Below are 13,108 nucleotides of genomic sequence, written 5' to 3' on the forward strand. Positions count from 1 at the left end.
TAATCGGCGAGGGTTTTCTTTTTTTTTATGCAAAATGCGCTAGGTCGTAAAGGTCACACGAAGGCGTATTTTCGGGAGCCGCCCTTCAATTTCCAAATCGCATTTAAATTAAACTCGAATTCGGTTTATATATATAACAAGTTTGGAGGGGTGATTCTGAGCTGCTTTACAATGAGCTCCACACGTTTTACTCTAGTCTTATTTAAAAGGACTTAGCTAACTTACGGCCCGCCGTAAATTAGCTCATTCATACGGCCTACCTATTTTTGGAAAGCCTGCAGTACACCGTAAGGCAAGTTTTCTTTTTTGATAGAAAATTGTTGCCGCTGTTTTTTTTCCCAACATATGGAGTTGCATTGGGCAAAGCGTGTGTTACATCTTTTTTCTACTAGAACAACACAACAGCTCTTTTCTTGATCTAAAATGCTACTGCTTCTAGAAAAAGGCAAAACTGCCAGCTCTCGTACACCACCGCTTGTTGGACGAAGGTTGCGGCACACATTTTGAACACTAAATAAAATAACAAAGTTGCACAGATAATATACTGATATGTCGAATCTCAAAATTGTTGGAGGGCTACACAGAGCCTAGACCTACCAGTATTTGATTCTACAGTGAAACTGAAATATTCTGGATTCAAATTAAACATCACAACAAATTGGGAACAAATCAAGCACCGATCTGAAGATGTTGTACCGACAAAATACACTGATATTTCAGTCCTTGTTCACCCATGAAGCTGCATCTTCTCATAGCACCAAACACTAAGCATGATTCAAATTAGCAGAACAAAATGAGATCACAATTTGCTTGTTGATTTAGAAAAGAGTAGTCTACAAAAATGACAAATCATCATAATACAGAAAAATGCTAAAAGTATAACACAAAAAATGCTGAACTAAAATTAATAAAATTCTTTCTGGTTAAGCATGAGTTGCCTAAGATAATGTTCTTGGTAGGAGTCGTAGGCATATTATAATGAAGTCAGGAGCAACTTAAAACAAATGAGCAGCCAAAATAATTGTTCAATGAAGTTGACTAACGTAATATATAAATTTGCCTTCTGTTGAAACAATTATTGCCTAATTCAGAAACACATAATAGCATGACATGTAAAAAATACTTTAGATATAAAAAGTATTCAATAAAGATGCCTAATCTAATGCATGAATTTGCCTATGTTAAGAGGTATTATTGCCTAGTGAAATATATGAATTTGCCTTCTGCTAAAAAACAAACATAAAAATGCACGAACATATTGGGAATGCACCAAGGTTGAACTCCGCCTCATGTCGAGCTCCTTCGCGCCAGCCACCTTGATCCTCCTGCACAATATACTTGGCTACTTATTTTAATGAATATACTTGGCTACTTATTTCAATCATGAATCCAGCAGATAAAAGATGTTGTTTAGAGTTGATAACAATATACTTGGCTACTTATTTCAATGAAAATTCAGATAACACATTGCAGAGATATTAAGAATACTGCATGTGTTCCCTCAGTGAACCAATCCACATAGCAATACACAAACAGTGTTTTCAAACAACATGTGATCAAGGTGATTCAAATTTTCTCCAATTTGCAGTTAGAATTACATAAAAGAACTTGACATTTCTCAAGTTTCATGCTCAGAGAAAGAGCTTATATCAATTAATCAAACTTCAACCGAGAAAATTAGTAGGAAGCAAAAATGATACAATAAGAACTTACCGACTGACACAGCACGGGTGCAACGAGCATAGCTGCATTGTGCCTCTTCCGACAGACCGACACAAATGGATGATGCAAAGTCCTCTCCTGGTAGTGGGTGTGTGACATCAGCACGAAAGATGATAATTGGGACTTCTGATACAAAGGGTACGCCGTTGCGTACAAAGGGTCGCTCAAGAATTATGTTGCATCCTCCGACCTACTTAAGGAAAAGAATCAATACACCTGCAAGAAAGAACCGAAACAAAGACTTTACACGAAGAGTATAGATATTGAGACCTTGACATTGATTTTGAGCGCAACATTTTCCAGATATTACTTGTTTGGTCTGCTAGCTTGCTTTGGCAAGCAACATTGAGATACAAGCACTATGACCCAAGCCACAAATAAAAATATGATTCCAGAATCATTTCTTGATGTTAGTATCATAAGCATTTTGATTAATGTTCCCTAGGCACTTTAATAATATCAGTTAAGCATTTCATAAGTAGCATTCCATAAAGGTCTTGCCAGGTCAGAAGCCATGGACAGCTAAAGCCTTTTTGCTCATCTCACAAATAGTGGAACACTATTAAATAACCCAACCTTGAGGCTTCTCGCTTGCCGATGATGGGGTGTCAACGTGCATGGCCTCCGAGGAGGAGGCCGGATTCAGTGAAGCCTCAGATCGATGGGCTTGGCCACCTCGGCGGTCTTGTCGCCGAAATCCTTGTGGCCCGTGCGTTTGGTGTGAAGGAGGTCCTGCGCACACACATATACTTGCCAGAATCAGCAAGCACGAGCCCACACGTGATCGAAATCAGATCTAGGACACTGCCGAGGTGTGTCGGACTGGATCGACTGGCCACCAAATCCAACAGGGGGAAATCGAGAGAGGAATTGCGGGAGGGCGTAGGCTGGATATTACGGTTTGGGAGAGGCATGGCTTGCCGCAGTCGGAGCAGACAAGGTTCAGGATGGCCTTGGTGGACTCATGAAGTTGGTGTGGTTGGTGACCTCGGTGTGCGTCTGCACCTCCTCCACGCTGCGCAGCTGTGTGCCGCAACCACTGCACCAGAGCGACAATCTCGCCTTTGCCGTCGTGGACCCGCGCGCCGCGCGACACGGGAGGGGTGGCGGGGAGAGGAGGGGATGATGCGGCGGCATGGGGGATGGGAGGAGGCTGTGGCGGAGAGAGGAGGGGATGCGCTGCGCCGCCGTGTCCCCCCGCGCAAGCTCGCGCCGTCGTAGAGGAAGGAGACAGGGAGAGGTGGAGGCTTCGTCGTCAAAGCAGCTGCGCCTGGGCTCCGAACGCAAGGTGGAGGCGGAGGAGGGAGGCGGCCTCGATGGCAAGCCAGTGACAGTAGGCGAGGGAGCAACACTTGTGGTCGCCGGAGCCAAGCAGGCTGAAGACGAGGCGACGAGCTCCTCGGGGTCGTCGGTGGTGTGGTCCTCCTCGCCGACGGCCTCGGCGACGGAGGCAAGGATCTGCGGTGTCGTCGTGGCGAGGGCCGGCGTAGGGGACGGCGGCGGGGGCCTGCGGCAGCGCGGGCGTGGAGGGCGGCGGTGGCGGATCTGCCGAGGAAGGGGGCAGCGGAATGGAAGAGGCGTGGGTGGGTGGGGCGGTGGGGAACGAGGAGTGTTCCAATTAAATTAAATGCTTCCTTGATGTTGGACGGACTCAACCGGCCGTTCCAATCAATAAGAATACGGCCGGCTGTAGAAAAGTCATTACCTATTTAAAATGCAACTTTTTAGTCCCCGTTTAGAACTAAGACCGACTCCAACAATAATGTGCATTTTTGAGAGGCAAATTGAACTTTGCCTCACTTATACAGTATTTTGCCTTTCCTTCTCACGACTCCATCTCCAACAACAAATGCATCTCGGGCAAAGAGAAGGAAACAGACCCCTCCATCAAATGCATAGGAGAGAGGGACTGCATTTTTGACTCACCTCTCTCCTCCGAAGTCAAAATGCATGCTCATTTGCATCATCCGTTGGAAGAGGAATCGTAAAGCTCCGAAATGCATATATGTGTTTGCCTTCTCTGTTGAAGTCAGCCTAAGAGTACACAAATTTCGTCTTTGGAGCAATTTTGCGCTAACCTAACAACTCGGTGAGCCACAAATGAATTCAATTTGAATATTTGATGTGCGTGAAGTTCATCCAATCTTTTGGGCAAGTAACAGTGTCTTTCAAGTTTCTTGCAAGAAGTCTACAAACTCTACTACTGTGTCTTTTTCCTGGCGTCCTTGGCCCTTCCCTTGGTGCGGCCGTCGAGGGTCATGTTGAGGATCACCCTGTCGGCGACGGGGCCAGGCAGAAGCGAAACGAGCTTCCACAGAGCGTGCGGCCAGTACGGCATGCACCGAGGCTCGTACCAGATGTAGCGGATGGCGGCATGGGCGTACGCCTCCGGCGACGGTGCGAAGAAGCTCGGGTTCCTGATGGACGCCATCTTCGTCGCCACATACATGGGTACCTGATGAGCATGCACACAAAAAACTACATTTAAGGGATGTAAAACATACACAGATTGATGCAATTGATGCGAAAGTTCCCGACAGTTCATTTAGTCGTACATGTGTACTTCTAGGGATCGGTTTCTTGGTTGTGGGTACGGCTTACAAATTACAATGAACGTGATAAAGGATGGCATGACAAAATCATGTTTGAAGGGAATGCATGCATTCTTCACTTTTGTCCAGTTGTAAGGATGATAGGTATGCCTGGTACGCATCAGAACATTCCAGAATAAAAGTAGATCAACATAACACAAATTACAATACTCATTACTACATCTCTAAGAACTACTACCTCCGTCCTAAAATATAGCAACTTTTAGACTTGGCCAAAGCCAATTATTTTCATCTTTGACCAATAATATATTCAAAATTTATTATTTATATAGAAAAAACTGCATGTTATGATAGTTGTTTTCATTTTGAATCAACTAATATCATTTCACAATGTCAATCTTTATGTTTTTTAATTTAATATCCATAGTCAAAGTTTAAAAGGTTTGATTTCAAAAAATAAAAAATAGCTATAATCTAGTAGGGGGGAGTATTTTGTTTGGAAGGAAATAAGCTAAGTAAACTAAAATGTATATGGAGGCATGGGAAACTACAAAAGGAGGATAAAAAAAATATGTGCTTAAGTTATAGAAAAACGAAGCAATCATGTGAAAATCACTAGTCATGCATCGATTGAGATTAGTTATTACCTGGCACTGCACGTCAATACCTTTGCTCTTGTACTCCACATAGAGGGATCTAGAGAACTGATCGACGTACCTGATGAAAAATATGCATCACCATCATAAAACATTTGTCTGATGATATCCTAGCTATTCTTGAAAAAGAAAAAGCTTAGATTGGTCGTGAGCACTCACGCCTTGGTGGCGGCGTAGACGGTGTGAAGTGGGCAGGACGGCATGATGGAGGCGCCGCCGGCGCCGATGTTCACGATGGCGCCCCGCCCGCGCTCCACCATGCCCGGGAGCACGGCGTGCGTCACCCGCGTGATGGCCTCCACGTTGAGCCGCACCATGCCCCGCGCTAGCGCCTCGTCCACCTCGTGGAAGTAGCGAGCGTACGGGTAGCACGCACCGGCGTTGTTCACGAGCACGCCGACGTCGAGGTCCCGGATGAACTCCCCGAGAGCGTCCACCTTCCCGGAGAGCCCGTCGGCGGCGAAGTCCAGGACGAAGGTGCGTACCTGGACACCGGGGTGCCTGGCTCTGATGTCGGTCGAGGCGGCGGCGAGCCTGTCGGGGCTGCGGCCGACGAGGACGAGCCCGAGCCCGGCCGCGGCCAGGCGGGAGGCCAGCGCGCGGCCGATCCCGTCCGTGGCGCCCGTGACGACCGCCCACGCGCCGTAGCGGCGGCGCAGAGGCTTCGTCGGGCGGAGGAACGCCGCGTACAGCCACAGCGCGAGGCGCGCCCCGGCGCGCACGTAAACGAGAAGCCCCAGCGCCGTGAGCACCGCCAGCGCCCACGCGGGCTGGGCATGCGCGCAGGACACGGCCATGGAGATCGACACGGGCTGAGCACCGCGCGCGCGAAGCGTGGGTCGCGCGGGGGCAATACTGCTGCTAGCTAGCGCCGCATGGTTTGCATGCGATCGGGGAGGATGGCCGCACGGCCGCACATATAGGAGGTGGCTGGCTGCTGATCAAGCTGGCAGTTGCAAGTTGAAAGTTGTGGAGTTGCACGGTTTACATGACATCGTAAACACCCTAAGGTCCTCCACAGTGGTAGCCTTAAGTGATGCTTCAAATAGAGAGAGAGAGGAGCTTTGGGCATCGGTTCACACACTGCATCTAGTGAAGGCAGTGTAGGGAAACGGGTAGACTACGCTAGCAACACTATCGCATATACCCAAGATACTTGCGAGTAGAAGATCATAGATCGTTACCACTAGACGCGCAGCGCAGCGGAAGAAGTCGCGCGTCGATATAGAGGAAGTAGTCGATCACGTCCCACGAACCGAGCTCCTCGTACTTGATCCCAGCAGCCGATCAGCGCAGCAGTCGCAGCAGCGCCTCCACGGAGTCCACACGTACGGGGATGAAACGCCGGGCGTCGGTGTGCTAGCACTGCACGCATGGCAAGGGCGGCGGCCGAGAGAGAGGGAGGGGCGGCGGCTAGGGAGGTGGCGCAGCTCACCGGGGTCTCGCCCCCCTAGCCCCTCCCTCGTATATATAGGGCGTACTAATGGGCTTCTATCTCATAGGCCCATTAGTAATCCTAATCCCTCTTGGATCAATATCCTCTTGGGCCTTTAAACCGTATTATGATGATGGGCTCTTGGGCATATCACCAACAATCTCCCACTTGCACTAGAGACAATCATACAGGCAAGCTTTCCAACATTCCAAACCCCTTAGGTGTGTGACCCGTTAGGTTCATGTGTAGGTGGTCGTGATCGGAAATCATTTCCAAATCACAAGTCAATAGCGGCACCTAGCAGGGCATAGTGACTCACAAATACACATAAAGATCATATCGGCCGAACCTTAGATATACTCATACACCGATCCCTTTGCCACACGATACCAGTCAAGCTCAAAGCGAGATGCGTGCCACCTTTGTGATAGCTCGACCATTCTCTCGATCTAATAGTGGATTCTATTCATAACTAAACTTTAGTCATCATGATTAACTCTTTAATCACTTTGGCATGGCCATGCACTTTCAAATCCAACTATCTCGAGGGGCCCAGAGATATCTCTCCCGTTATCTAGGAGGGGCAAATTCCATCTTGATCCGCTCACATCTCATTCCATGTTTCATGACACACATGTAAGCTACTTTTGTAACTACCCAGTCACGGAGTAGCGTTTAGCAGCCCCAAGATGCACCACTACACACAGTGAGAAACAATGGCGATCTCAGGTCTAAGGATCCAGTAGGTATAACACTCAAGAACAACTGATGGCACATACAAAATAACAATCCCAACATTGTCTTGGAGTGGGTCAATCCAACACCATGTTCACCAACATGTGTCCACATCATTAATCCGATATCTCCATATCCATGATCCGTGAAACATGATCATCAATTAATGCATGTGCTAGTCTCAACGTCGTTGTTGTCCCACACAACGACATAAACTAGGGATAATTTAGAATCATATCATTGTCAACAAAGAGTTTCACGAACAAGTCACATACTTGATAATCAATGTAAAAAATAATCATCCATGGAACAAATAACAATTATTTATCATTACATAAACATACTCATGACACAAAAATCTCCCACGCACACTAGAATTACTGATGCAAGTATCTAATACCCATAGATCTCATGTGCGCCTCATGCTTTGGTTGTGGGAGAGGTTTCGTCAACGGATCAGCAACGTTTGAATCCGTGTGCACCTTGCAAACCTTCACATCACCTCTCTCAACAAAGTTACGGATGAGGTGATACTTCCGCAGTATATGTCTGGACTTCTTAGTTGTTCTAGGCTCCTTTGCTAGTGTAACGGCACCACTATTATCACAATAGAGGTCCACCGGACTGGACGCACTAGGAACAACACCCAAGTCAGAAACAAACTTTCTGATCCAAACAGCTTTTTTGCAGCTTCGGAAGCTGCAATATACTCGGCCTCTGTCGTCGAATCAGCCACCGTATCTTGCTTGGAACTCTTCCAGCTCACTGCCCCACCATTGAGGCAGAAAACAAAACTGGATTGCGATTTGGAGTCATCTTTGTCTGTTTGAAAACTAGCATTGGTGTAACCCTTTACAAGGAGCTCATCTTCGCCTCCAAATATTAGGAACATATCCTTAGTTCTTCTTAAGTACTTAAGGATACTCTTTACAATTATCCATTGAGCTTCACCGAAATCTGACTGATACCTGCTCGTAACACTTAGAGCAAAGAAAACATCTGGGCGCGTGCAAAGCATAGCATACATGATCGACCCTATGGCTGAAGCATAAGGAATCGTACTCATCCTCTTTTGCTCATCAGGTGTCGTAGCACACTGACTCTTGCTTAGAGTAATGCCATGTGACATTGACAAGAAACCTTTCTTGGAATCTTGCATGTTGAACTGATTCAATATCTTGTCAATGTACGTGTCTTGGCTTAATCCAATTAGCCTTTTTGATCTATCTCTATAGATCCTAATACCCAGAATATAAGCCGCTTCTCCTAAATCCTTCATCGAAAAACTCTTTTTCAATGAGGTTTTAACGGTTTCAAGCATTGGAATATCATTTCCGATCAGTAATATGTCATCCACATATAGGACCAGAAACACAAGTGCGCTCCCACTAGCTTTTTTGTAAACACAAGGCTCATCTTCATTCTTGATGAAGCCAAACCCTTTGACTACTTCATCAAAACGAATATTCCAACTCCGAGATGCTTGCTTCAATCCATAGATGGACCTCTGAAGCTTACATATTTTCCCAGTATTTTTAGGATCGACAAAACCTTCAGGCTGTGTCATATACACATCCTCACTTAGATGTCCATTAAGGAAAGCGGTTTTGACATCCATTTGCCATATCTCATAGTCATAATATGCGGCAATTGCTAGGAGAATCCGAACAGACTTTAGCATTGCGACGGGTGATAAGGTTTCCTCATAGTCAACACCTTGAATTTGTCGGAAACCTTTCGCCACCAATCGTGCCTTATAGATGTGAACATTTCCATCCATGTCTAATTTTTTCTTAAAAATCCACTTACAGTCGATAGGTCTCACACTGTCAATTTGATCGACCAAGTTCCAAACTTGATTATCATGCATGGATTTTAACTCGGATTCCATGGCTTCAAGCCATTTGTCGGAGTCGGGTCCCATCATTGCTTCTTTGTAGGTCAAGGGCTCATCATTTTCCATCAATAATACGTGGCGCTCCTCCGTAATCAGGAGGTTGAGCTTGTCAGTAGCGCGATGTGCCCTTATAGACCTTCGTGGGGCTGGTGCCTCAACTACGGATTGTGCAACATCTTGCACATCCCGTGGATCTTCAGTGGGTGCTGAAACAGTTTCGGGTGTTTCCTGAATTTCTTCAAGTTGCACCTTTCTCCCACTAAATCCTTTTGAGAGAAACTCCTTTTCTAAGAAAACACCATTGCGAGCGACAAACACTTTGCCTTCCGCCTTATTGTAAAAATAATATCCTTTGGTTTCCCTAGGATACCCCACAAAGAAGCATTTGTCTGACTTTGGAGTGAGCTTATCTGACATCAAACGTTTGACATAAGCCTCACACCCCCAAACTTTGAGAAAAGATAATCCGGGACGCTTCCCAGTCTATATCTCATATGGTGTTTTCTCAACAGACTTACTTGGAACCCTATTCAGTGTGAACGTAGTAGTTTCAAGAGCATAACCCCAAAATGACAATGGAAGATCAGCTTGGCTCATCATGGACCTAACCATATCCAACAAGGTTCGGTTCCTCCGTTCGGATACCCCATTCCATTGAGGCGTACCGGGCGGAGTTAGCTGCGGAATAATTCCACATTGCTTCAAATGATCACCAAATTCAAGGCTCAAATATTCTCCTCCACGATCAGATCGCAGAAATTTAATTGTCTTGCCTAATTGATTTTGTACTTCATTCTGAAATTCTTTGAACTTTTCAAACGATTCAGACTTGTGCCTCATTAAGTAGATATAGCCATATCTACTAAAGTCATCAGTGAAAGTAATGAAGTACTGAAAACCACCTCTGGCTATTGAGCTCATTGGTCCACATACATCGGTATGTACAAGTCCCAACAAGTCACTTGCCCTCTCACTATGACCAGCGAAAGGCGCTTTGGTCATCTTTCCAAGCAAACAAGACTCACATGTGTCAAATGATTCAAAATCAAATGAGCTTAACAATCCATCTTTATGGAGTTGTTCAATGCGCTTCTCATTTATATGACCTAAGCGACAATGCCAAATAAAAGTGGGATTCAAATCATTTGGTCTAAGCCTCTTAGTATTAATGTTACAGACAGATTTATCCTCAAGATCAAGAACATATAATCCATTCACTAATGGACAATGAGCATAAAAAATACCATTGCAAAAAATAGAACAACATTTGTTCTCTATTACAATCTTAAAATCGCCAACTTCTTCCAAACATGAAGAAGAAATAATGTTCTTGCTCAAAGCAGGAATGCAATAACAATTATTTAATTCCAAAACTAATCCGGAGGGTAGAGACAAGTGGTAAGTGCCGACCGCCAATACCGCAACCTTTGCGCCATTGCCGACACAAACGTCCAACTCGCCTCTTGCAAATCTTCTAGTCTCACTTAGACCCTGCAACGATTTGCAAGTGTGAATCATCGATCCAGTATCAAATACCCATGATTCACTAGAAGATAATGCAATATTTATTTCTATAACATTTATACCTGAAGTGGAAGTCTCACTTTCCTTTTTCTTCTTCTTTTCTTCCAAGTACTTCTTGCAGTTCCTAGACCAATGTCCCTTTTCATGACAGTGGAAGCATTCATCCTCAGAAGTAGGGCCAGATTTGGCCTTAGGTGGTGGCTTTAGCTTAGAGCCCGAGGACTCACCACTGGAACTCTTTTCCTTGCCTTTACCTTTGGGATTAGGAGGCGTCCAACGCTTCCTCTTTTTGTTCCCCTTCTGAATCATCATCACATGATTGGGATTCTTCTTAATGCTCTCCTCTGCTGTCTTTAGCATCCCATGCAACTCACTCAATGTTTTATCCAAGCCATTCATCTGAAAGTTCATGATAAAAGGCTCATAGCTCGCCGGGAGCGACTGGAGAATAACATCAGTAGCCAAGTCTTGGTGAAGTTCAGAACCAAATCTGTCCAAAGTCTCAAAGTAACCAATCATTTTGATCACATGAGGACTGACTGGGCTACCTTCTTGCAGCTTGCACGCAAACAAGGACTTTGAGATATTGAACCTCTCAGTCCTGGCTTGGTTCTGAAACATCCCACGCAGCCCCTCGATCATGGTATGAGCATCTGCATGCTCATACTGCTTCTGCAGATCAGGGGACATGGTGGCGAGCATCAGACAGCTGACATCAAGTGAGTCATTGCAGTGCTTCTCATAAACTCTGCGATCAGCAGCAGTTGCATTGTCAGGGAGATCATTAGGATATGGCTGCTCAAGAACATACTCCTTTTTCTCTTGCCTGAGAACAATTCTCAGGTTGCGGTACCAATCAATAAAGTTTGTTCCATTCAACTTTTCTTTCTCAAGAACAGAACGCAAATTGAACGCGGAATTGTTACTGGCAGACATGATCTACAACATTAAAGTAAAGCAAGATTTCAGCACTAAGTTTATGTAAAGACTTTCATTAACTGATTTAACAAAAGACAACCTACTATATCAATGTCATCTTCCCTCTAATGACATATAGTGGTTCAAGATCCATAATCACTAAAATTCTAGTGAGCTTTAGCATCACGGCTAGAAAAGTAGTGATATAGGTAAGTAACAAATTACTAATCACATCTCTATGCGACTCTTGTTTGTTGGGTGGCATCCAATGCCCCGGCCCCAACCCTATGCCTTAAAGCCCAAAACTGTTTTGATAGCTTTGCTGAGTAAACCAATACTATGCTTGTGAATGTCCGACATCCACTCTATACAAAAGTGATAGCTGAGGGTACTCTACTTTGGTAAACCTACCACGCAATGATCAAAATTTATAGGTGCAGCTATTGGTAAAAGGCATCAAAAACTCAACTTTTTCTGAGGGAAGCTATTCTATCATGATTAAAGCATCCACCATATGTAAAAGCATGAAAGAATAGTATGACAGGAAAATAAACATCACAGGCATATAATCATATTATATTGTGAATAGTATGGCCTCTTGCATCACAATGGGCTCCATCGCCATGGCTCCAAGGTGACCTCCATTGCCATCCGTCCTGTCTTGTGGTGATCATCATCGCCATCATGATTGAAGCCTCCATGAAAAGATACTAAGCTACTACATCTAATAGCTAGTGAAATAATTACATGAGGATTCAAACATCACAAGTCGACACGCAGGTCGTTATACAATAATGGTGCAACCTCAACCCGGTTGTGTTAACTTGCGACACGCAGGCCGCACAAATCATCACATGACATTGAGGCCATACCATTCACATCACACCCTGCAAAAACAAGTTAGGCGTACGACGTGTTCTACCAAAGTAGCGCTTAGGAAGCCGCTACAGCGAGAAAGCAACGGCGGTCACAACGGTATTACACAGATCGCATCTATGGAATCCCTATGAAAATCTCATCAGAGTGATCGCATCACCTCAAATCCGAGCCATTCATAATGCCTCAATTTTCACTAGGTCAATCACATTGACCGTGCAAACTTTGCACTTGAGAAGACTGCATCTACACATGACCTCGATCTGTTGGTTCAATCTGCTGACTATGCACACAGTTAGTCCCGATGGTGATTCCAGCCGGTAGGGACATGTCGTATGCATAACAGAGAAAGAACACAAACTAATCTTTTGTCACATGCCGCGCAATCAACTCGCTCCAGTTTTAACCCCTTATGACCAATTGATCTAATCAAACCGTGCAAAAGTAATAGATCCAATCTACTACAACAACATATCACCTATATGCAAAAGATCCAGACCAAAAACTACGCAAGATGGCTCTGGTACCACTGTAGGGAAACGGGTAGGCTACGCTAGCAACACTACCGCATATACCCAAGATACTTGCGAGTAGAAGATCATAGATCATTACCACTAGACGCGCAGCGCAGCGGAAGAAGTCACGCGTCGATGTAGAGGAAGTAGTCGATCACGTCCCATGAACCGAGCTCCTCGTACTTGATCCCAGCAGCCGATCAGCGCAGCAGTCGCAGCAGCGCCTCCACGGAGTCCACACGTACGGGGATGAAACGCCGGGCGTCGGTGTGCTAGCA

General features: G+C 45.3%; 1 protein-coding gene across 1 annotated transcript; it reads right to left on the reverse strand.

The window, feature by feature from the left end:
* Positions 1 to 3,855: 3,855 nt before the first annotated feature.
* LOC120683058 (very-long-chain 3-oxoacyl-CoA reductase 1-like) lies at positions 3,856 to 5,796 on the reverse strand. Its single transcript, XM_039965072.1, has 3 exons — positions 5,090 to 5,796; positions 4,922 to 4,991; positions 3,856 to 4,177 (listed from the first exon to the last, which is right to left on the reverse strand). The coding sequence occupies exons 1-3, from the start codon at positions 5,725 to 5,727 to the stop codon at positions 3,923 to 3,925; spliced, it is 963 nt and encodes a 320-aa protein (XP_039821006.1). The 5' UTR covers positions 5,728 to 5,796; the 3' UTR covers positions 3,856 to 3,922.
* Positions 5,797 to 13,108: the final 7,312 nt, after the last annotated feature.

Source organism: Panicum virgatum, chromosome 7N (genome assembly GCF_016808335.1).
Source record: "Panicum virgatum strain AP13 chromosome 7N, P.virgatum_v5, whole genome shotgun sequence".
Lineage (NCBI taxonomy): Eukaryota > Viridiplantae > Streptophyta > Magnoliopsida > Poales > Poaceae > Panicum > Panicum virgatum.

Bases quoted from the DNA above. Each gene is read 5' to 3' on its own strand.
- LOC120683058 (XM_039965072.1), bottom strand. From the start codon at position 5,727: ATGGCCGTGTCCTGCGCGCATGCCCAGCCCGCGTGGGCGCTGGCGGTG. The intron at 4,992-5,089 runs GTGAGTGCTCAC...ATTTTTCATCAG, and splicing joins GTCTACGCCGCCACCAAGGC to GTACGTCGATCAGTTCTCTA. The intron at 4,178-4,921 runs GTAATAACTAAT...CATGCTCATCAG, and splicing joins GTATTGACGTGCAGTGCCAG to GTACCCATGTATGTGGCGAC.